The sequence below is a fragment of the Rhipicephalus microplus genome, chromosome 5, assembly GCF_043290135.1.
Source record: "Rhipicephalus microplus isolate Deutch F79 chromosome 5, USDA_Rmic, whole genome shotgun sequence".
Lineage (NCBI taxonomy): Eukaryota > Metazoa > Arthropoda > Arachnida > Ixodida > Ixodidae > Rhipicephalus > Rhipicephalus microplus.
Genome location: NC_134704.1, coordinates 136,041,163 through 136,066,589, shown reverse-complemented (window position 1 = coordinate 136,066,589; position 25,427 = coordinate 136,041,163). Strand labels below are relative to the sequence as shown.

The 25,427-nt window shown below is 43.8% G+C and overlaps 1 protein-coding gene across 1 annotated transcript in view; it reads left to right on the top strand.

The window, feature by feature from the left end:
- Positions 1-1,510: 1,510 nt before the first annotated feature.
- LOC119173706 (glutamate receptor ionotropic, kainate 3-like) overlaps positions 1,511-25,427 on the top strand; it is a 142,811-nt gene continuing 118,894 nt past the window's right edge. The window contains exon 1 of the mRNA XM_075894622.1: positions 1,511-2,837. Coding sequence (XP_075750737.1) covers positions 2,597-2,837 — 241 coding nt within the window. The 5' untranslated portion in view covers positions 1,511-2,596. The remainder of the gene's footprint in view (positions 2,838-25,427) is intronic.

Here is a 25,427-nt window from a genome sequence, read left to right as displayed (position 1 = left end):
GAGGCCTGAAAAGAGCCGGTCGGAAGGAATATCTTTATTGTAAATAATTCACTGAGAGCATAGAGAGATGCCTGATGGACTGTAATGAGTAACGGTATACAAAGACGCCTAAGCAGAGCAAAATCACTCAGCATAAGATTGACAAACGCACAATCAAGTGAAAACATTAAGTGCACTGTGTTGCACCCACTGAAAGTTTACAATTTAAGGATTAGGAAGAGTAATAAAGTGGCTCATGGACACAGCTAACAAATGAGTACAACATTTGAAGAGCGTATACAAGAGCTCATGGAACTCAGGTAGACGCTTGTGCAGAGCGACATTGGATTCCTCAATCATGCCTTCAACGAATGATTGAAAGCCTGTGCTATTGACGCGTCAAGTAGGTCAAAGGAGAGCAATATAGATTATGGCGACAACCGTAGTCACCGTTCTATTTCTTTTAAACGCTGAGCAGAAACGCTGACATAGCATCTAGAATTGCGCCCCATTCTAAGCGACGTATTTGAAAGTTTTATTTATTTTATGAGTTGACTGCCCGGGCTGTCTCGCAGACCTGGGCATTAGGAGTATTCTCGAATTTACTAACCAATTTCTCAAGACCTCTTTTACCGACGGATCTGCTCGAAACATCAATGACTCAGATCTTGCATAAGTAATGGCGCTAAACCCTACATATAAAAGCACTCAGCCACGTGGTTCTTCTTTATGCAAACCTCGGCTTCGGTTGTTGATGCCCGCGGTAAATAGCAACCTACAGTAGTAACCATTCTGCAGAAGATGTCAAAAAGTTATTTCTAACATGTTTTTAAGCATGGTTAAATTGTTGTAGATTGAAGATAATTTGATTTAAAACGATACTTGAAAAGGTACCAGCTTATTTGCAACCCTTTTCCTGAACAAACGCTAAAATATCATAAAATCATGAAAAAATAAAAAAAACTTTGCCGAGGAAAAAACAACTAAATCAGCTACACGAAAGTTTTCACGATCCGAGACAGCTTCATTATTTTCAGGGTAGTTCACATCGAGACATTATGCAGAAGCCCCCCTTCTACTGGCTGTGCAGTTGTGCGTGAGCACACGCGAAAGCACTCAGAGATGGCGCTACTGGAATCTCTACAACGACCGCGCCGTCGCCTTTGCGCGTCGTATCGGCGCGTGTGCTCCCCTTCTCCCACCCACCCTCATCTCCCTCTCACCTCCAGCGAGCGCCTTCTCTAGAAGCCGCGCCTACGAATCAGCGCTGTGGGTGGCTTGACTCGGTTCCTTTTCCTTCCCCCTCGCAACCGCGCTAGTGGGGAACAAGGGATGCGCGGCGCAGTATTGCCGCTTCGGCCCACGGCTCAGTAGCCGGCGGTCTGCGCTCCCGCTTGGTGGCTTCTGCTGTACACTGCTCTGGAGGAAAGAGTTTTTTGAGCCAAGTGACAATCGCCTGTTTTTGTCCTGTGCAATTACGAAACGTCCCTGCGTCGACTCAACTCGTCCAGCCAGTGTCAACAGAGTAGTGATTTCGCATCGCCGGTGTCAAACCATCAGTGTCCGTAGCTCACCGTAATCTCTTCGAACAAACACCGGATGGTGATGTGTACAATATCCCTGATGAGATGTCCCGCGAGACAGAGCTTTCCACCACGTCAAATGCATCCTCGACGTGCCATTTGATCTTTACTTTCTCGAGGCCATCGATTTGTGAGAGTTTCAATTAGCGCACGGTCGTGAACACTTTAAGCTACATGGTTACTGCGACCGATGTCTAGTTATTGAACTTAGGAATGTGTGTATTGGCGTGTTTTTTACAAGTTGGATATAAGTGCTTCCTTCCCTGCTGCATCAAGCGAGACGTGGTAAGAACACGGCGCTTGAGAAAGTTATTTCGTAGTCGCTGGCACCTTACTAATACAACATTTTAGTCGCAGCCAAAAATGTTTTGGGTTTACTCAATGTTAATACGGATTCAATCTAGTAAAATTTGAGGAGCTGATAGCTTCATTTTTTTTCATGAAGCACCTTGCTTTGTGTTGGGTTAAAAGACTTGTAAATTTTAAAAAAATCTAACATTTCAAAAACATTTTTTTGGGTGGTAGCTATGAGCTTGCTTTAAAAAAATGCGCCGTTTAGTAGCAACAGTTTAGAAATTATCAATTTAATACTTTAGATATCGCTGTTTATTTTCCTAACGAAGCATCAGGGATTTTTTGTGTATGCTTCTAATTTTTAATAGGCAGGCTCAATAAATTTTCGCGACCATCTTGTTCTAACTTTGGAAGGCGCGAGAAAGGTAGAAAAACATTTAGGCGTCTCAGATATTCAGATGACCCTTCGAACTGACACAATTGACTTGGAAGGTAAAGAAAATAACCTTTTTAATCTCCTGTGTAGCATTTGGAACCGTGAAATTTCACAGAAAACTGTTTTTGCCGAAGCGGATGTTCAAAACGCTGAAATTCGAATAGATGTGTTTCTATCCACATATTGATGAGTGATTGCGTACAGAGTAAAAAAGAGCAGTGTAGTACAAGCAGCTTGAAAGTTTTCTCATAAGTATACTTGAAAAATAAAATAGACTCCAGCTCACTTCGAAAGAAAATTGATAATGCCTGTGCTGCCTGTGAACTCAATGAAGAAAGCAGTCACCCTCAACGTTGAAGTGCACAGTAATCTTCTGGCGGAATCTTCATCCGAGAACATGGCCTGGGAACTGTGGTGCACCGTGCGTAGAGCAAGCTGGACATTCGCTCGAGGGACCCTTTTGGTGCTGTGTATATCAATGGCTACAGTGCCACTACTTTGGCAGTGTGACACAGTAGCGGCATTACCGGACGTCATACGCATAGGTAATTTCACACACAAAACAACACCTCCCGGGTTCTATTATCACTTCACTTCTAAGACACATCTCAGTGATTAAGCCCCGTGAAGCCATCCTTGTTAAATATTTTAAAGAAAAAAAAACATTGTCAATACTGACTTTAAGTGATTACTTCGCTCATGTGCGCTAAGCTGTTCTCCGTGTGAAACTGCTCAGGTATGGAATGTAGGCTGCAATATACTAGGACCCTGATCGTAGACTCTGCATGCATTTCTCATCACTATAACTTTCCCTCCTTCTTCCCTCAACACAGTGCACGGAAGCCTTCCAGGCTCAGCCCTGGTTCATCTCCCCGCCCTTCTCCTTTTTCTTTCTCTCTAGCTGAGAACCAAGCTGGCCATCTGCTTGGAATTGTATATTAATTGAACTTATATTTTCTACTTTTGTTGTCTCTTGCGGCTCATTCGACATCCTGTATTATAAAAACGAGTCTCGGGCGTGAAGAATTTTTTCGTCTGTCACAGCCTCAATCAATGCTCGAGAGTAAAACATGTGAATTAGCGTTTTGGAATTGTCCGATGTTCTCATCTACATGCTTGAATAGGAATGCAAGTTTCCGATCACATTACTGTTGTGCTGCACATGAAGAGAATTTGAGTTCTCCTTTCGTTACTATGTGCATCAGTAATTGATCTCTAACCCGTGTTTAATTTTGCTGAGTTCAGTGGCTGAAAAATAGAGGAAGACAATTGACATCCCAGGTGAATGTCCCTGTTCATTCGACGCAGTTCTTTTCAGTTGTAGTAATTTCCCACGTACTTGCTGCTTGGAGGGCACGTTTTCACGAGTGCTGTGATTGATCGAGTTTTTCGCTGATATTGACTAGGTCATGCTAAAGTATAGTTATGGGAAAAGAAACATAAGTGCAACGGAAAATGACCGAAGCGAAATCTGTGTTTTTTGTTCATGCAATAAGGTGAAAAGTTGCAAAAACACGTCAGGAACATACAAAGGTGGGTCAACTTATTCCTATGATTTACTGCATAAAGCAGAATATCATAACTATGTAAAGTTTTATAAGTAATTCTAACGGAAGCAATAGCAGATGAAAGCAGCGTACTAAAACGAGCTGATCATGAGAGAAATGCTGACAGGTACATTCTAATTGCCAGTTTAAATGCATCGCGACAAATGGAGTCATATTGCGATGAATTAACTGTCCTTCAGTAGCTATAAAATCAAAGGCTATAAAAAGCGCATATTCTGGTGCATGTCAGAGGTGAATGCGCTAACGCGGTGGTTGTACCAAAGCAAAAAAACATGAGGACAATACTAAATAAATATTCACGTAAGCGAATCGCTTGATATTGCTACTTTTCTGAAAAAAAAAAAACTTTTAGTCGTCCAACCGTTTTATTAATTCCGCTCACACTTGCAACTTGGCTATATTACACATAAAGCACACTAATTAATTCTTTTTACCTTGCTTTTATTTGGCCAACAGCGCCTCCTTGAAGAGACGAGGGTATGCACCCGTCATTAGGCTACGACGAGGTGCCATGGACTCTAACGTATAAAGAGCGTGTGTATTTATGAATGACAACGAGACCTATAAAACAGCAGCTTTTAAGCTACTCTAGGTGTGGCACTAGGACCTTTAGATTACCACTAACGGAACCATGTTGTACATGACCATCTTCATTTTCTCGTAACTTCTCCGTGGTTAACGGTAAGTCTCAGACCACTCAGTAGAATATATCGAATTATATGGTCAAAATGAGCAAAGTGAGGTACTGGCCTAGTTAATTTCGCGTGATTAAAATATGGCGCTTAAAACAACACTTGTATTCAACCCAGCCCCTTTTTGATCAGTAACTGTGGCACCGTATTTTAATCAGTCAAAATGAGCAGGCCAAACTCGCGTGTTCAATTCGTAGTTACTGGCCTTTGAACAACAAAATAAATTAAATAAACTGCTGTACGAGTGATGACAAGTGATCAAGACGCATAGTCAACCGCAAGCCTCATCGTTCGAAGCGAGCAATATCTGCGTTAATACACGCATTCCACCTTCTTTTTGGAAGCGCTGCTATGCAAGATGCACACAGAAAAAAACGCCAGGTGTTGACTAGGCTGACCTCGGTAGGCACTGGTATTTGTCTGCATTTTTATGTGTAAAAGTTTATCATCGTTCACAGTGTTCCCGTGGGAAAAATTACGTGGCTGGTGTCGGTTTCTTCGCGACCCATCAAGAAGGGTGAAATTGTGCTCGGCTTAATTATTGGATCCGTTCGTTAAGCTATATACTCCGACGTCAGTACAAGAGCTTGCGCATTTACTTCGTGACATTATACTACTAGCTGCATACCACCATAAGTTTGCTTGATTTGGTGCCTGGTGGGAAAGCGGAAATGTTTTTGGATTCTGGCATGTTAGAGGGGCGAAATGCCACAAAAAAAAACAAAATGCCATTGGGAGTTTCCAATTTAGTTAAACAATAACGCATAATGAAGAAATACTATAATTTTGTTCAGGAGGAATGGGGCATATAGAGCTTCTTGGGTGGAAAACGCTATATAGAGCTTCTTGGGTGGAAAACGACACGAAAAAGTGCTGACTGCTGTGGAGGACAGGACTCACTCCATTCGCGCTACTTAATCGAGGCTGTTCCTTTCCAAGCATACTTTCAAGAGACGCGTGCGAAATTTAATTGATCTTCAGGTCAAGCCGTTTACACACACCTTTCTTAACCGAGTTTTAATGAGTCATTTTTTTCATACCGGAAAAATAACAAGCTAGGGACAATTTGAAGTTCATCACCTCACAGTGCCTGGCAGACAATTTTGAAAGTTATAAAATGCCCGTGCAGTTCTCCATCCAAAATGGCAAAAAGAGGCGAATAGACTGCATCAGAACATATCTAGGTTCATATTATTGAATAACCCAATGGAGTGCAAGCGTCCAACAAAAGAAAGCATTAGCACAAAGAAGGACTAGAAGTGCTTGATCTGCTAGAAATTTCTGAGCAACGTACCACCGGTTTCTGGCCGCATTCATTGCGTAGATGGCAAATAGTGGGCCCATAAAAACTGCTAGGGCGCCCTTGGAGTCAATTTAAGCTGCTTATACTGCAATATACTGCAAAATCCGAAGGGATGACATTTTTTTTCGCATTCTCTCATTCTCCAGTCCCAACTGCGTCTCCTTTTGCCCTGCAGGTCGGAGAAAAATGACAATATGAAGCATTTTTTATGCGATAGCATTAAAGAGCTCATTTCGCAGAAACTCTGGCATCGGCGTTGGTGTTGGCGTCACTGTTTGTGCGCAAAAAATTATTCTCTCATGCGTGGCCGGAAAATTGACAACGATGCAAATAAAAATGATTAAAAAATTCTGGAGCAGAATACGGTCTTAAACAGAATGGTTTGGGTCCAAGTGGGAATCAAACCCAGATCCTTTGCGTGGCATGTGATTGTTCTACCTTGCGGCCACGCTTCTGCTTGCGAAAACAGTAATAACAACTTTCTCTGCTTGGAAATGCAGTGAAAGTAGCTTTCACGCTTCATTAACACATGCGTCCTGCGTACATGCTTCAGAATGCAACACGAAATATTGCAGTAGCAATGCGTGGCACAAGTGCGCATTGCCTAAGGGCGCCATAATATGCGACGGTGATAATGGCTTCGTGGTTGAAAGCTGGTACCTCACTACAAAGGCGCACACGATACTGCGCCTATTCTCTTAAGGCCACGTTGTGGGTGCATAAAAAACGGAAAGATTTTCATGCACTAAGTGTTTGAAATACACACTAGGAACAGGCAGTCGGTATTGCGTTCCACTCCTAAAAGGGAAGCTTTAGGAACCCTTTTTTTATTTACAGTGAAAGCTGTTATGAGATTACAACTCGGGACACGTGCGGCGCGGTAGTTTACCGCTGCCTCCACCGGTGTCCGTAACCACTATCGCACGAAATAAGAAAAAAAAATCACAGCATATTCATGGAGTCAATGATGCTTGGGGCGAAGCGTTCGTCAGCCCGTCCGTGCTTCCCTCCGTCCGTTCGTCATTGCTTCTGTCCATCCGCGCGACCATCCGTGCGTCCATACATGCGTCCGTCCATCCATTTGTTTGTCTGTCTGTTCGTGCGTCCACCTGTCCGTACATCCGCGCGATTATCTACCCGTCTGTCCGTCCGTCCGTGCGGCCATCTAGTGAACACTCCAAGTACCGCCATCTCCCATCTTGCATCCCCTGTGGCAAATACCCATTCTAGAGCAAGTATGTGCCACCAGTGGCTACGCACTACTACAAACGTACAAGGGATGGACAGACCCACACTTTATAATCTTCGCCCCTAAAAAACCTTTTACCAAGGACACAGTGGGGCCCGAACCCGGGTACGCTGTATTTCAACCCTGTATTCTACCACAGAGCCACGACGGTGCTTGGTACTTGTTCGTAAACTTGCCTTAGGCAGGCTTCATGTAGGGAAAGGAATCACGTTACTATCAATATTGTAAAACGTTTAAGAACACCAAAAGAACAACACAATGCGATTAGCGTGACAAGTGGGCCATCCAATGCTCCAACCCATCACAAAAGCTTGTTCTTGTTCGCTTATTAACTGTGGCGCGTACCCACATCAGCCATAAGTCCTCGTCGTCGTCAGCCACTGGATGAACAATTGGCACAAAATTCCTAGCAAGTGTTTAGCGGATACCACTCGCCTCAGAAGAATGACGAAGGATAGCATAGTGAATGCCAGCCTTCTACCCAGGCATTATTATCACAATGCCGCAGTGGTTACTCAGAAATTGTGCTTGCAGCAGTTACCCAATGACTTTTGATAAAAGGCTGTGTAAGACCGCTCTTCTAACCTTTGCTGTGATTCTGGTGCGCCTTTCGTGCAGGCCTGGTGTTTATTTTAAACACGCCTTTGAACAGTAGTGATATGATCATACTTATGCAGTACACAACTTCAAGGCAAAGAAACGTTTCTGCATTGACATTTATAGGCAAAGAGGGAAAGAAAAATATAATCACTATTCTCATGTTTTTGTTGCATTCTAATTGTTTCGCGTGCTCGCGTAATGTAGAATTCGCGGCGGAATTGTCTCACTGGTTAGGTTTCTTTAGTCATATTGGTTCAAGGCACTAACGCCTTCATACAACCTTGATACGATTTCAAAGCAAAGAGCTAATGACCATCTCCTCAAAAGGAACCCTGATTGAATGCGAATCAGAAGCGGGGCGCGCGGAGTTGACCTGGTTGTAACGGGCGTCGACGCTGGTGCGGGAAGAATGGTTTGAAGCGAAACTCGGTTTAGCGTATACTTCAGTAAATATTTATTTCAAACGCAAAGACATAGAAGACGGGACGCGTTGAACATGCTTGGGCTCGGCTTTCTTGGCTAGGGTCTTACCGGTGTTACCCGTGCGCCGTCAGTGTTTTCGAATGCGATCGGTGTTCTTGACTCGCGCCTCGTCTGTGTCGCTGGTCTTCCACTGCTGACGCTATTGTTCAGCTTCCCTGGCTCGCGCCTCGTCTGGATTGGCGTCGCGAACCCTCGCAACGCGAACCCTCGCAACGCCGGCGTGAGGCCGGGAAAGACACGCGGCCACTAGCAGGGAGCATATCACGAACGCGTCCCGACCGTCGGCAGCTCGCGCGGCCAGCAGCGGCGTGCCGTCCACATTAGAGAGTTTTAGTACTGCGTACGCGGCGTACGTGGCGGCGTTGCGTACGTAAGGACGCCACGTTCTGCGTAGTGCGCATGCGCAGACCGCAACGCGCACGTATCGCGTTACGTACGCAGCCGCTACGTACGCACGCATGAGATGCGTGCGTGCGTACGTATGAGCTGATCGTGCCGCTCTCGAACAAGTTCGCGAAAGCGCGAGACCTTGTTTATCAAAATGGCGGCATCGAAGGCAACCACAGACCGGTTCTGTTATGGTGGCTGTTTGGCTTAAAATATGGACATAATCTGGCTGTAACACTTGGATTGGCTCACATTGGCTGTCAACAACACGTGCTTCTATTTTGATCTACCAGATGGCGCAACACGCTTCACGCTCGTTACGTACGTGGGTACTATGGCGTACTAAAAGCCGATTAGTGGCAAACAACGCCACGTAACGCAAGGCGCTTGCGTGATGCGTACGTAGCACCATTCCGCAGTACTAAAACTCTATATTGCCTGCGCAGGGAGATTCACGAGGCGCGCACAGCGCGCACGCACTGCCGGCTCGTGGTCTCTTCTCGCCGACAGATGCAGAGAGGTGGCGTGGGTGAGATGATGCTCACGAGAGGAGTGGGTACGAGCATTGCGGGTGCTGAAGAGGGTGAAACGAGGGAAATGGCACACAGCGAGCGGCACAGGATAGGGAGGGAATGACGTCATAGTGCACACACTGCGAGTAAAAGCCCCAATACCTGCGGACAGGGGAGTGTGGTGCGGACGGAGGGACAGCGCTACACAGGTTAGTCAAAGAAATGCTTCGCATCTAATAATAAGGTAAGTACATAAGCAGTAAACTTGCTATGAACACTTGATTGCAATATTTTGTGTGGGCGGACTAAAGGCGATCTGCTGGACATGTGAGGTCAATATCAGGAATCGCACAACACGAGAAAGTTTTGATTCTGAAAATATATACTGCCTGGTCCTGGGAGGCAGCCACCCCGGAATAATCTAAACACGAGACGAAGGAGCAAAGGGGCGCGACTTTAGCCGTTCAGACCTCGACTGCGACAACCTGTCGCCGGCCGCTAAGCGCGAACTACGACTCTGTCGTCGTTCATCTATATCTTCTTCTATAGTCGTTGCGCCCATAGCCGCCGCGCCCACAAGATGTATTGCAAGCCTTCTAAGACACCCATTGCAGGGTGGTCATTATTGAAGATAGAAAGAGGCCGCAGTACTTTACACGTACTGGAAAAGAGAAGAACAACACAAGCCTTTTCTCTCCTCCAGTCTGTGCTAAGTACTGCCCCCTATATTTATCTTCAATAATGAACCACTACCAACTAGCCCAAATGGCTATTTTGCTACAGGGTGGTCACCCTAGGGGACCACCAACTTCAGCGACATGGCACTCTGTACTGACAGAGTGCAGCACATTACATATACACCTCTCTGTCTTAAATATTCATGCAACATAATGGCCTGCACTATCAACATAGTAAAGACTGGACATAATTCAACACCTACACATCTCCCTTAGGTGCACCGTCTGCCGTGCCTTGACGACGTGGACAGTCGGAAGAATGCAAACGCGACATGTTGAATGGAAACGAAAACAAAGTAGTGTCATAACTCAAATATTTTCAAGTGTTTTTTTTTAATTCGTTATGAAAAAAATTGCCAGATCTCACGTACAGTGGGAATCAATGATATGTAAAGCATGAATGAGAAATTTTGATGTGTCACTTTAAATTTAGTACAACGTTACGAGATGGATGTAAATGATGCCGTATGTGACTTCCGTGTCATGATTATCACGTTTGGATGTGTCGTTTACCTTCGTCATCTATTCACGTCACGTGATACCAAATTTAGTATATGTGGAGCTAGCGAAACAGACATGAGCATGCTATGAGCGTGGTATGTTGCCATGTTCTTATATAACACGCGTGTCAGGATTATCACGTTTGCACCAGTCATATATTTCGTCATTCATTGATGTTACGTAACACCGAATTTGGTAAAAGTGGAGCTAGCAAAACGGCCGCGAGCGCATAATGAAGGGCCCAATATGCTCCAATTTAGCGTTGACGCGCGCGCACGCTGGGCACTGTGACGCTACGTTAGCAAAACGCGAGCACTCTATAGTCTGACGCCAGGCGCGACCACTGTCCTTTGGCGTGGCCCGACGGCAACCGGCGCGAAATGCGACATGCTGCATATCGCGCCGATGTCATAGAGTAACATTACTCTATGCCGATGCGTTACCCAGACAACACTGCGTCTCCCTCTTTTCGTGGCCCCGCCGCGGTGGTCTAGTGGCTAAAGTACTCGGCAACTGACTCGCAGGTCGCGGAATCGAATCCCAGTGGCGGCGGTTGCATTTCTAATGATGGCGAAAATGTTGTTGGCCTCTGTGCTCAGATTTGAGTGCAGGTTAAAAACGCCCAGGTGGTCTAAATTTCCGGAGCCTTCCACTATGGCGCCTCTCACAATCATATGGAGGTTTCGGGACGTTAAACCCGACATATCAATAGATATTTTTGTTACGGAGGAACGCCAGACCTGCTGAAACGCACATGCGTCAAAGCAACGCAGCGCGGCGCGCGCCTGTGAGTATATGGCAGGACCGGCGCCTGGCGTGGCCACGCCGGCGTGACGCGAAGAAATGAACGCCGGCGAGCACGTGCACCGCGTCATGTCGAAATGTATTGGCGCTTTGATTGTGCATGTAGTCATATTCTCACATGATACGCATCTCATGATTATTAGCTTTGCACCGGTCACATACCTTGCTCATCCATTGGCGTCACGTAATACCAAATTTGGCATATGTGAAGCTAGCGAAACGGCTGTGAGCGCATCATGAGTGTGGCATGTAGTCATGTTGGTAAATAACACGTATGTCGTCATTATCACGTTTCGGTGTGTCGCTTACCTGTGTTGTCCGTTCGCGTTGCGTAATACCGAGTTTGGTACATGCGAAGCTAGCGAAACGGCCACGAGCGCATCATCAGGGTAGTATGTAGTCAAGTTGTTACATGACACACATCTAAAGTTTATCACATTCGCACCAGTATCATACCTTCATCATCCATTCACATCCCATAATACCGAATTTCATACAAGTGAGGCTGGCGAAACGGCCACCAGCACATCATGAACGTGGCATCTAGTCATGTTGTTACATGACACGCATCTCTTGATTATCATGTTTGCACCAGTCACATACCTTCGTCATCTATTCACGTACCGTAATATCGAATTTCGTATATGTGATGCTAGCGAAATGCCGCGAGCACACCGTGAGCGTGGCATGTAGTTCTGTTGTTACAGGACACGTATGTCATGAGTTTCATGTTAGGTTTTCTCGATTGCGTTCGTCATGTAGTCATGTCATACCATAGTAGTTTTGCAACATGACATGTGAACGAAACCACCGCAAGAGCTGCAGGACAATGATAAGTAATTTATGACATTCATGGCATACATGTCTACATTTTCATGTTATGACTAACCAAATATGTTCTTCATAAAGTCTTGTTATGCCATACCAAGTTTGGTATCGATACCAATAATGCAACGGCCAGGAGAACTAAAAGTCGCAGGCGGCTAGATAGATAGATACGCTCATAGTCGCTGAAGTTCGCTAAGAAATGCTTCGCATTTGAAATTGGTGGTTACCTGGGGTGACCGCCAACGAACACCAGAAGATAGTTCGATGAAGCGTGAATTAGTCTCGGCACACCTTTCACAGCAAACTCTTTGATACCGCGAGTTACGTTCCGTTTGGTTCTTTCCACTCGCCTCTCGCTTGTTGAGCGACATTTGCTGCTGCCGCTAAGGAAGCCGAAGACGAGAACCTTTCATCTGCTGGCACCTTGAGGAAATGACCGCTCCGACATCATCTGGATATAGAGACGTTTATTCGTTTTTCTTCTTTTTCTCACTGTCCCTGCACCCCTGGTTTTATCCCCTGTCTCCCCATTCAACCACTCTTACAGTCCAATCAAAACGCACCACTCTTATAGTCCAATAAAAACGCACAGATGTGTCTCTCCTCGCCACAACCTCGAAGACCCACCGCCTCTTGGCCACTCATCGGTTCTCCGTCGTCGCTCGGGTTTCTTTCACACCGGTTCCCGGAATGGTCGATGACGGGTGTTGCCAGGTCGTGGAAAAGCGCCTCCGAGTGAATTCCCGCGATGCCGGGTTGACAGGCCATCAATACAATTGGCCCCTGCGCCAATGCCGTCGCCTCCGCTGATTCTTATTGTCCGGCGGACGCGTAGGTGTACCTTCCACGTGTACCGGCCACCTGCAGCCTGGCTTGGTCTCCTGTAAGGGGCCATAATTGAGCGTGACAGTGGCACGGGAGTTGTCGCGTCCTTTGTGGCCAGCAGACAGTCATCGTTCCGCATTCCGGTGGCCCTGCTTCCTTGTTGGCGAGGGGTCGCCGGCCGCGGGGTGGGTAACATAAGGTATTCGGGGAACGCACGAAGTTCGAGCCCAACACCACGCAAGAAAACATACATACCAGAAAATTCGGTGTTAACGTCTACAAATATAAACTTGGTGGCGTAAAAAGCAACAAAGGATAGTTAGTTTGATAATACAACAAAATATTGAGCAAACTGCCTAACTTTCTACGTGACAGTGTATAAATTTAGGCAGTTTAGACAGTGTAGAAACAGCAAGCATTTTTTTTCCAGTTCGTGACGTCAAAAAGCTTGAATAAGTTGGTTACACCAGATGGAAAGTGCACAAAAAATGCGTCCGCATGTGCTTTTGTCTTCAAAGTGGTTGACCTATTCACAACTTTTCTATTCAGCGAACGAAGGAAAATTGCCCCATGCAAGGAACGGTGACAGGAAGACAAAGAATTTTATCGAAGTTCAGAAGGAACGGAGATATCATATTTTTTTGCTGCAAAAATAATTGTAGTAACGCAAGCTTAAAGAAACAAAGCATGCATTATATTTCACAAAAAGACAAAGTCAAACTGCACGCCTTGGATGATCACAGTGATGAAATACGTGAGGTGTATGAGTGATATTTCAAAAACCTCAACACACTTCATCCGCACTCTGAAATGAGAAAAGAAGCCAGCAGTGGTAAAAAAACAACTAAGAGGATAGGGTAAAAATATTGCCTCATCTTCCTCGAAAATGCGAATTAAAAAGTGCTTTTTGCATTGGCTCCAACTACCCCTACCGGTAAACGCCACGGCCTTTCCATTCTGCCGCGAAGTATTATGGGCACCAGTACCAGCAATAAAACCATATTTAAGCCATGCTTTTATCTCTTAGCACTGACAAGCTGAAAGCCATTTCGCATTTAGTGTTTTTTTAGCCGCTTCCACGGCGCTGTCACGCGCTATATTGCCCTTCTGATGCCGTTTCCTCACTTTGGAAATGCGTCCCAGAAGATCTGAGCAGGCTCATGCAAACATTAGAATGAATTATTGCTTTTTGAGACTTCAACATAGATGTAAGTGGAACTTTTCATTTCTGCATGACTTTGTTTGCTGTTCCTTGCATAGTGCAATGTGGCATGTTCCGTATTCAATAAACACTAAAAAAGAAGGTATCATATTTTGCGCTTCTTAAACTGTAGGCCTCGTTTTTATTTATACCAGTGCCTGGAAAGGGCGCTGCAGTATCTTACTTGTGTTGTCTGTTTGCTTCCTTCGTTCGTCTTCGTCAATGACTTGTGTTGCACTTATTTACTTCAGTACGTTTTACAAAAATTAATCAAAAATGAAAAATGTCAAGCGAACGTATTGAGAACGTGCGGTAGAAATTTTCAGGCATCATAGCGTAACGCAGCCGACAGTGCTCGCTATAAAAGTGCCAAGAAATCATTTAGTATTATTTGAAAGTATTATCAAAGGATGGCAAACGTTAACTGATTTACCTAAGTGTGTTGATATCTCATTCAATCTACGATAATTTGTAATCAATATTACCCGGCGCATGGCCACGAAGAGGGTGTGTTAGGGAGGTTTCTACCTCCTGATTGATTGATTTGTGGGGTTCAACGTCTCAAAACCACCATATGATTATGAGAGACGCCGTAGTAGAGGGCTCCGGAAATTTTGACCACCTGGGGTTCTTTAACGTGCACCCAAATCTGAGTACACGGGCCTACAACATTTCCGCCTCCATCGGAAATGCAGCCGCTGCAGCCGGGAATCGAACCCGCTTCCTGCGGGTCAGCAGCCGAGTACCTTAGCCACTAGACCACCGAGGCGGGTTCCTACCTCCTCAAAATTTATTTTGCTTACGCACAGATACACCCACGCCTACAAATTCATGCGTGAACTCATGTAAAGTACCGATAAACAGCCGTGCCCTCAACCATGAAAATAATAATAATAACTCTACCTGCGCCCATGAATGATAGCGACAATTAGATTAACTTTCAAGTTCTAAATGGTGGCCTGGGAGCTAAACAGCAAAATAAAAAAAACAGTCTTTGCTTTTTCACGAAGCACCTCGAAAAATTCCCAATTGGATTGAGCTACATATGCGTAAAATAGTGTTCACGCCAACCGAAAGCATTCTTTGGAAATTGAGCATATGCTCTTGATCCAAGATCTCAAATCTCAGTATCTGACACCTCGTACTCAAAAGTGCGTGCGCTGGACCACAGCCTGCGAACAGTGCGCTCGATGGAAAACTGTAAAAGTTTACGACCCGTTTTGCGAGCTGCGAGCGTTGTGGCGTAACGTAGCTGCCAATATCTGACTCCCCTATTCTTGTTACTCACATTTTGTTTCGAAACAGGAAGAGCTTTATTGCCCTGAAAAGAATTGGGAAATAGTTACAACAAAGCAGAGTTTTTCTTTCAATTAACCGTATAGAACCTGACATGGGAGTAGAAGGGTTAACTAAAGTTGGCTTGCGTGAATGTGATTGTCAAAGCCAGTATACAATAACCTTGCTTTATATGACGTCTCAGTTTGTACCCACCATGTCGAAGAAGGCTTAGTTACTCCAAGTAAAACTGCGTGAGCAGATAGAGTGGACTTCGCGTGCTTTACGAAAAGTGCAACAAACATGGGAAGTGAATGAGCACGGATTTCGTCAGCAAGCGTACCGTCAAATGTAAGGCCGTTTCTCAACCAAAGACATCCGCCTTAAGAGAAATTATACAGCTGGCACAATCTAGCTTGACGTTCGTAAGCTGTATTCCCATGTTGCCTTAATAATGACCAGTAACACTGCTTAACAGATATTAGCAAGGAAGCCACATACACTGCTGATAATATTTTATTGTCCAACAGCTTTGTCTAAGACAAACTACTTCCAGCGCCAAATTTTTTAGACAACGAATGAACCAGACAAGAGCGGGCGCTCTTTTGTCTGTTATCTAACAAGTTTTACGCGAGAAGTATTTCATCATGAAATACCTACTAGCTCGAGCCCACACCTTGTTGATCTAAGGTGAATTAGACGATTGAGACAGAGATGCAGGACTACATGAACAACAAGACAATCACTAATCCTAGCAAACTTACGGCATTGCTGCGAAATCTTAAATCGTTGAGGGTAATGACATCAGAACAGGCGAATGCCCATCCACCAGGATTTTTTCGTGTATTGCGTTTTATTTACTGTTTATCGCACGCCTAGCGTACTAACAAGAGCATTTTCTGGCAGCCACTTCTTACACGTGTCATGGCTCATATTTCTCGAACTTCTTCTGCTCATTGACTACCCTCAGAATAACACAGTAAGGCATGGTAGAACGTTCGTTCTCTTTTACACAGCCAGAGACAGTTAGGAGAAAGAAGGAACCATTATGTCTCTGAAGAGAGGTTTCCCATTAGGAGTAGCCGTCCAGCACGAATCACGAGCGGACGACAGAAAGTAGACATAGACTGCGTATTGCCACCAGTTGCACAATTGCATTCACCCAGCGCGCCACCATTCCATTCCATCCTCGAGAGGCCCGAGGACGAAATGAGACCACCAACTTGTGGAGCCCGCGGGAAAAAAGAAAAAAATCTTTTCAGGAAAGGAATGAGACATAATACGCTAGATACAGTTACGCATTGTTTTGGCCTCTCAGAAGCCACAGTATTGTTTTCATTTTTTTCTCTGTTTTAGACATCACTACTGCGCAAAGAATGAGTACGTTTCTCTAAAGGATAAACTATTTCAAGGGAAAAGAGGACACAGCACTTCCTTAAGGCACTTGCGAAAATATGAACCATTAGTTTGGTGTTCTTTATCCCCAGGCAGTTCTTCTGACGTCGTCATCTAGGCAGAAATGATACTTTGCTGCGATAAAAGCACTCTTTTTTATTGAGCGACAATCCCCACTCGGCAAACTTTACTGTGTTTTTTGTTAATTCTTGTTTTTCACATGAATGTCATCGCTTTCTTTTCTGTGGGAGGCTCAATTCTTTTAATAACATTTTGTATCAGTTTCTGAATGCACAGCGCTACGGCCGTTCTCGTCACGCTTCGGATGTGCAATCCACTATGGTTTCTGTCGACACAATTTCCATTTTCCCTTCTTTTTTGATTAGTATTCATAAACGCGATATATGTGGAGTAATAACAAATAGAAAGAAAGAAAATTTGCCAATTTAGGTTGACTTAATACCTTAAATATGACTTACAAGGGCTTTTTTTACGCATTTGAAATGTGTTAAATATATGAAGCGAATCTTTTGAGGCACTAAATTTGCTTTCCTTGAAGCAGAAAGCACTCGAAGTGACATAAAAAGTGCCGCCATATCCACGAAGTGAATGATGATGAGTGGGCGAAGCTCTGGAGGAAAACCTGGTAAACCATGAATCTTCCGTACATTTTGCCTACTCGATTTTATTGAAATGCTCCCCCTGGCGTACGTCGCCGCACTAAATCGAACGATTACCTTCCACCAATGACACGTACCATGTGTGACATCTTTCCTATTTTATAACATCTCGCATCTTTCATCATCAACTACAAGTACCGCCGTCTAGTTTATAACATCTTGCATCTTTTCATCATCAGCTACAAGTCCCGCCATCTAGTGAGCACTGAAAGAACTAAACGAGAGGTGGCTACATGCAGGAGACGGTGCCGCCATCTAGTGAACACTGCAAGAACTAAACGAGAGGAGGCGACATACAGGAGACGGTACCGCCATCTAGTGGACACTGCAAGAACTAAACGAGAGGTGGCTACATACAGGGGACGCACAGCCCACGCCTTAAGGAGCTTCGCCCCTAAAATAAACGCAGATAGGTGTTCTTAATTGCAAGATTTATCTCTGTTTTGCAGCTGGCCTATCGACAAAAGCCACATGAAAGCCAGAAATTAAATATTCATGTAGTGTCTTCCTGCCGCATTACGTCAATCACAATTTTTCTTTTAATGTTTAGGTTATGTGAAAAGGAAATAAAATATTGAGATTAAGAGGGTACTAATTGACTCAATTCACCCTTTCGAAGAAAGATATTGCAGAGAAGAACATGGCAATAAGAAATACATTCTTACAAATGTGTTTATTATTTGCAGTCTTCGAAGTGAGTAGTAAGTACTGCTGATATGACGTAAATACAAAGAAACAAAAGTAAGCTGGCCACTTGTATTCTTCCTACTGTAAATCAAGCTACAACTGTCGTGGTGCTGCAACCTTCAACTATCTAGACTACTGAACCCTTTTTTATGTTTACGATAGCGTTTGCACAAGCAACAGTGCGTATACGCACTATCTTGCACAACAAGCATGAAGTATGATAGACACGTCACGTTTTCTCGAAGCAGGAAGAGTTGCGAAACAATTATAGTGTCTCGCGAAAAAAAACTGTTGGTTAAAAAAGCCGTGAAAGCAGTTAAAATAACATATTCTGGTAATTTTATTTCTCCAGTTTTCGAAACTTACTCCAACACGTTAAAGTACGCTTTTAGGAGACGCTCTAAGGAGGGAAAATCTCCTACCTCCCGAAGCAAGCTAATGAATGCCTATGATATGGAATGCAAGTATTGACGATATTACCTTGAAATGAAACCATTGTGTGTAATAATTTGTAGCCACAATGCTATCAAAGATTTCTCCTTCGCTTTTGATTACCAAGGCAGCAATGCTAGTTTTATCATTCCCTGGATTCTTACTCGCAGACTGAACAAAAGCAGTGTTGCCTAAATGGCAAGATGATGAAATATTGCGCGTACGTACGCCCTTCCAGTCAGAACTCATTACGCAAATTTTTCGAGACGTAGAAACAGTAGGGGACGTCTGAAACAAAACAAAATAGCATAGAAGCATTTCTGAGTCCTATAATGTTGAAGCAGCCAGGCAGTTTCGAATATAAATCTGCATATTATTTTTTTCAATAGATAGGCGATGCCTTCACCGCTTTTGATATGCGGAATCAGAAAATGCTCAAACTCGCCTTGAAAAATTAGCACTTTGTGTTTCACCACCATGACTGTCTAGACATTTGCGCAACCAATTTCTTTGCACGTCTGCCATTTTGTCTGATTCAATTGATTTCGATGTTAACAACAGAAACAGACGCGACAACATAATCAAAAATAGATCCAAAATATTTCTTTGGCTTTACTTGAACTCGATGATGAAGTTTGCATTTTACGAGGTAGGCGGTAAGCAATGATTGCTTCATAATACACAAAAGGAAGAGTATTACTACCGTGGAATATTCCTCTATCCTCCGCATGAAGCTTCGAGATCCCCGATTTCATTATGGCATCCACGTGAAAGGAGCAGCGAGAAAGGAACACCAGGGGCAAAAAACAATGCATGGAATACAAAAGGTACAGCCGTACTGTATAAAGCAGCCTATAAGTGAGCAGCCGCGAACATACAAAGAGATGGGGTGTGAGCTCTTCCCGGGTCTCGATGAGAGTCGGCACGCGAGCCAACTACTAATCAACACGGAGGATATCTCTCCAGATAGCCCTCCTAAACAGATACATACAGACGGGTACGAAAAGGGGCTCCGTCCTGTCGGTAGTGCTATACGTCCGGCCTACCAATTTATCTAGCACACCGACGCCCTTAAGCCCGCCGAGTGGGAGGCTGGCTGAGCGTTAATCGATGCCGAAGCAAGCGTACCACTTTCTTCGAAAAATGAGTTCGACTGTACTTCACGCTTTAGAATAACAGTTTTTGATGACAAATATGCCGGCATTACGAGCATATAGCAGCCAAAAGACGGGCTGCGCCGGTCTTACGTAAGGGCGTGAGAACCACCAAAGCAGGAATCGTTACCGAATATGCATGATCAAGCCCTGAATATCTCTCTTTCCTGTGGCGAACAGGCGATTCCCTCTTCGTCTTTGTTAAGGCAATTTCGGTCATTTTACATTTATATGACTGATCTTTTCCGACCCGAATACATGATTCATACGTTTTGATGACTCCGGGTGCAGTGTAGGTGACTACATAATCATCTCTCTATGGATGCGCTCAAAGAAGAGTGTATACGTTTCCACTTTTTCTTCTGATCAGACCAGACAATTTATCGTTCATAGGTTCTGTTCCGATGTTCTCATTATGTTTTTCTTGATTATGATGTATTTGTTAGGACACTTCAACGCAGAAATTTCTCTGTCTGTCTGTCTGTCTATCAGTGCGTCCGTCCGTCCGTCCGTCCGTCCGTCCATCAAAACAATGCAGAATCCCCGCTAAAGTTTAAGCACTTCTTTAATGCCCTGCCGTTTTGATCTGGTGGCTGCGTTCATACTTGTGAACATTGTGGATCAAGCAGCAAATATTACGCATATCTCTGGAGAAACGTCAGTACTTATGTATTTGATGGTTTGTTTCATTATAGAAAATCTATAAATACGTATTTCTGAAAACGTTAGCGTTTCTTGCGTGGCGCTGAGAATGCGAAGCTGTGCACAGAAAAGTGGTTGTTTCGTATGCTTCGCTAAAACGTAACGCTGCTTCCACCAACCAGTGGCTCTGTGTTCTTTACAGTTTTTTTATTTCCCGACATCACTGCCAAATGGCGACCATATCTCACACAGGGCCTACACAAAGTAGACTAGCATCTTTCGACGACATTTGCAGCGAAGCAGGCACCCAACTTACCAATAAGGTTATTGCGTCTTTCTCTTGAATACAAACCGCTGTCAAGATGACACAACATGTAGCTTTTTCTATGGTTCGGAAAGCATTAGGACTTTTTATTGCTAACAGACAGATGCAATGAAAGAATGAAATAAAAGCAAGAAGCAATGCGGAATTGATTCCGTTGAAGTGGAAGATATATTGTGATTTCTCATACAAACTTCTCCCTGTGTTCCCACTGTCCTGCACTGACGTCCTTTAAACTGAACGCTATATACATGCTTATGTTTTCTTCTTACTTTCATTGCTGCCCCTTTCAAGACGTATGTATTGCAAATTCCACGCAGTGAACCCCGTTGCGATCTGGACAGCATATGAAGCTAGGTTTGTTAAAGCCTATTAATAAATCTGATGTAAACGTCTTAAAGCCGCAATATAAATATAAGAAATGCAGTATAAGGCAGCTCTGGAAGTTTGAACCACCTGCGGTTCTTTAACGTGGACTTAAGTAAGTACACGGGGCCCAGTTATTTTCGCCTTCATCGAAAATGCAGCTCCAGATTGATTCCACGACATGGCGGTTAGTAATCGAGCGCAATGACTAGACCTCTGTGACTGGTTGTTTGTGAAAGTGTCTGAGATATTATAATTCTGGTTTTCGGAACCCAGCAAGTAACTCTCCCGAGGATTAGGATTAAGTGGGCAAGTTGGCAATAGCTCTTAGGCAATAGAAAGAAAACAGCGCGAAATCAATAACAACTAAGAAAGTTCCACTGCCCTGTGTTTTTAGAGCTCTTTTATTCCGTGCTGTTTCGCTTGTATTCGCTATGGCCCTCGAAGAACAAACTGTGTTTCATGACTTTGGGTCATCTTTTGTCTAGGAGCTCTGTCGTCTGTATAGAGTTACTTTGAATAATTAAACGTTATCTCCACTGATGTCTATCTATATCATTAGTTTTTCAGACTGGATTTGCTTACTCATAATCACCGTTCAAGGGCCAGCACGTGGCGAGTTTCAATGCTATGAATAATAGTGTAAATTGCACTCTCATTAGTATTTGTTTATTTGTTTTTTGCTAGAGGCGGCCACACGTTAATACCTCCAGAGATAACACGCTTTTTCGGACAGTGCTGCCAAAGAAGCCAAAATCTTGTAGCCTCGAAGGTTTCCTCTCCTAGCTCGTTATTTGTTTATTGAATATCGAATATAATCACTCGCTAATGCAAGCCAAGTACAAGACAGATGTGTGCCATGAATGAAGTGGTCTTGCGGGCGAGAGCGAAGTGACTTTGCCTATGGACTGCTTATTTGCAGCTGAAATGCAATAAGCTTAACAGCACTGCAAGTTGCGCAAGCTGAATGTGATAACGTTCTAATTGAGCAGTTAAGAAGGAAGGACCAGGAGGGAAAAGAAAAGCCGGGGTGTTAACCAATCTAGGAGGACTGCTTAAGGACTGGACCCTGCACAAAGAAGATTGGAAAGCATTTGTAGTGTATTCTCACAGGAATTAGGAGGGGTAAAAGCGCGATGAGCAAAAAGGGAGTGCGACCGTATAATACCGTACTCTGTTACCGTACCGTATTTCCGTAAGTTACTGAAAGACCATTACTGGAACTTACACAAAGTTTGAAAACGGCAAGTATAGCCGTGCCACACAATGATCGGCACAAGAGAATATTTATCGGAGGATTCGCTTGTGCAGATACGTTTGTACACTGACTGCGCGTATCACGTTGGAAACACTCGATTTATTTTTATGCCAGTATAACATTGCAGACATTTTATGGGCAATATTTATGAATAATATATTTTGTGAATGAAACGCCTACGTATTTAGAGGTGTTATGCTGGATTTAATCAATGGAATAGCCGTTAACATATCACTGCTTGTATCTTGCTAATGTATGTGACCATGCGCGTTTGAACGGTGGAAGACGAAGAAGCGGGCTCATTTGTCTAGTGTTATATAATGCCTTATTGAGCACAATTTCAACAGAAGAAGAAGTTACTGTCTACATTTATGCTGATGACATTGCATTCTTTGCTGCTGACTGTGATATTTACTCATTACAACTTAAATTACAAAGATATATCAATATGTTGGAAATTTCGTTACAGTCGGTTTCATTATCGTTAAATGTCAACAAAAGTGCCCTCTTGGTGTTTCCGATTGCAGGCTCAATTTCAATTTCAATTCTATATAAAAGGGAACCCATCCAGCAAGTAGACTCAATATTATATTTGGGAACCATGTATAATGAAAAACTCAACTGGAGTCCACACATATAGAGTATATAACTATCAAGGCACAACGGGCCTTAGGCTTACTGCACAAGCTACATAACCGTAAATACCGGTTACGAAGGTACACCTTCATAATGTTGTACAAGATGTAGATACACCCCATCATGGAATTCGCTTGCATACTATTCTCGGGTGGCAGTTCTTATAAAACAAAACCTGGTAGTTGTCTTGGAGCAAGAAGAACTGCGAATGTGTCTGGCACTCCCTAGGTTTGTGGCTATCAATGTACCGTACCAGGTAGCGCACCTGCCTACACTACTTTGTCGATTTTGCATTTGATTATGGATGCAAGTGTGCGCGCTCTCAAGGCGACATTCAAGTGAGCGAAAAATTATTATGTTGTGCGTTACCGAAAATTGAGTAAGATGCGATTGAAATAATGAAGTTCTGGGTCCAATTCAAGATACAATGCGGGTCGATTGCGTGGCAAGTGGGTTTTCTATAACAGGGCCACGGGTCTGCTTGTGAAAGCAGTGAAAGTAACTTTTGCTTTAAAAACGCGCGCGTCCTCACACCTAGAGGTCTCACAATATAGCACGAAACATTTCCTTATCAATGGGTGGTACAAGCGTACATTGCCATCGAGTGTCATCACATGTGATTATCATGACGAGTTCGTGGTTCAAACCGGTCACTCATTACAAAAGGCGCACACGTTAATGTACTTGTGCTGTTAACGACACGTAGGAAGTTTGGAAAGACTTTCATGCACTGTTTAAAATATGCACTGAAAACAGGATATGGCTATCACGTTCGACTTTTAAAAGCAAAGCTTAACGGTCCACCAATTATTTGTTTGTACGTACTCACAGTCTACTTCAGCAACCACTTCCAACACTTTGAAGCAGGGTATTGCTAGTGGGCCACAGTGATGAAATTGAGTTCCACTATAGAGACGGCGCACTGCGTAAAGTTTAAATAAGAGAAAGGGAGAGGGTGACAGGTTTTAAAACAGATTGTCCCTAAACACTGCCACTGGCAATAATTGGATACTGGCGATAATTAGACACGTGAACCACGATTTAACAATGAGGAAAAAATTCGGCAGATTCTACGTACCTGGGCATCGACGTTATGTGATGTATGCGGAGGGAAGGTGACCGTGTTGCAATTTTTTTGTATTGAGCAACACGTCATGAAATGACGCTAAATATATGTACAAATGTTGCACGCACACTCATATGTTGAAGAGTTGCGCATGTTTCTATAACCAGTTGTTTACACTTGCGCAACAATGTAAACTGGAACATGCGTATTAGCAGCACCAGAAGCTTATATGAAGCGCGAATGCTCGCGAAGATGCTGGCCCTGGACACTGCTTCATAAATCAATTGCAGCGCATGACACCTAACCCCAATTCACGTTACCTCGACGTGAAGGCTGTATCAAAGGAGTGCATATATAATGTTTATAAAATTGGGTAGGCAGCACTGCAACCACTGATGATGTTTTCCGAAGATTAGCGTCTATTTGAAAAGTAGTTCCGAGACCTGGCGTAGCTCTGTGGTATAATGCTTGACTGAAACGCAGAGTGCCTGAGTTAGATTCCTGCTGGGACCTTGAAATTTATTATTTGCATTCATCGGAAGCTCAACGCTGCTTATGTCAGGTTTTTCTTAACACTGACATTCATTCTAAGCCTTCGTTGGGTTGAGCTACTGATGTCGGGTATTGCTTAACGCTCGCGCGTTAAAATTGCCCATGGTTTGTTATCGTCGTTCCTGGGTAGATACTAAGTGTCAATCACCTGTGGCACGTTCCCGCACACCAGTGGCACATACTGGCCTGTAGTTACGTGCCACTGTCTGGCGAAAAGTGTTTGACGACGTACGCGACGGGATTTTGACGTCTTGACCAGCGCGTCATAGTCGTCAAACCACCTTACCCTCCCATGCTAATTTTGATTCACGCCAAGTAAAGGGGGTGACTACAAGAGCACCGAAACGTAAGCGGCTACATAGATAGATAGATAGATAGATAGATAGATAGATAGATAGATAGATAGATAGATAGATAGATAGATAGATAGATAGATAGATAGATAGATAGATAGATAGATAGATAGATAGATAGATAATGACTGCTATCTGGACCCAAATTTTGAAACAGAGCTTAACTTCCATGGTTTTGTTATAACACCTGGTAGAGTGGCTCATGAAATGAATGGTAGAGCAATTCAGTGTCTGCAGCTTAGTAGAAGACAGCATTATTATTCGCAATATGGGAGGCAATGACGCGAGCGAAAATCTCATTGGAAAGTAACAGACATTTTATTCCATATGAAGGTACTGCCCGCATGCGGTCAGTCATCCTCCTAATTGAGAAGACTGCCGCAAGACCAGACTTGTTTTGACAAAATATGCAGTTATGGAAGTAAATAGTATCTAATGTCCACGTAAAAGTAAAAGGAAATGTTCGTGAAGTGTTGCTCTATTAGGAGAAAGTGAAGTTGTTTTACCGATATAACTGCCCCTACGAGCTTTGTGCCTTAGAGAAATAATATTATCTTACTGCTCCAATCAGGAGCAGGAGAGTCCCAAGATGTGCTGCACAGAAGTCTTGACTCTTAATAAACAAAC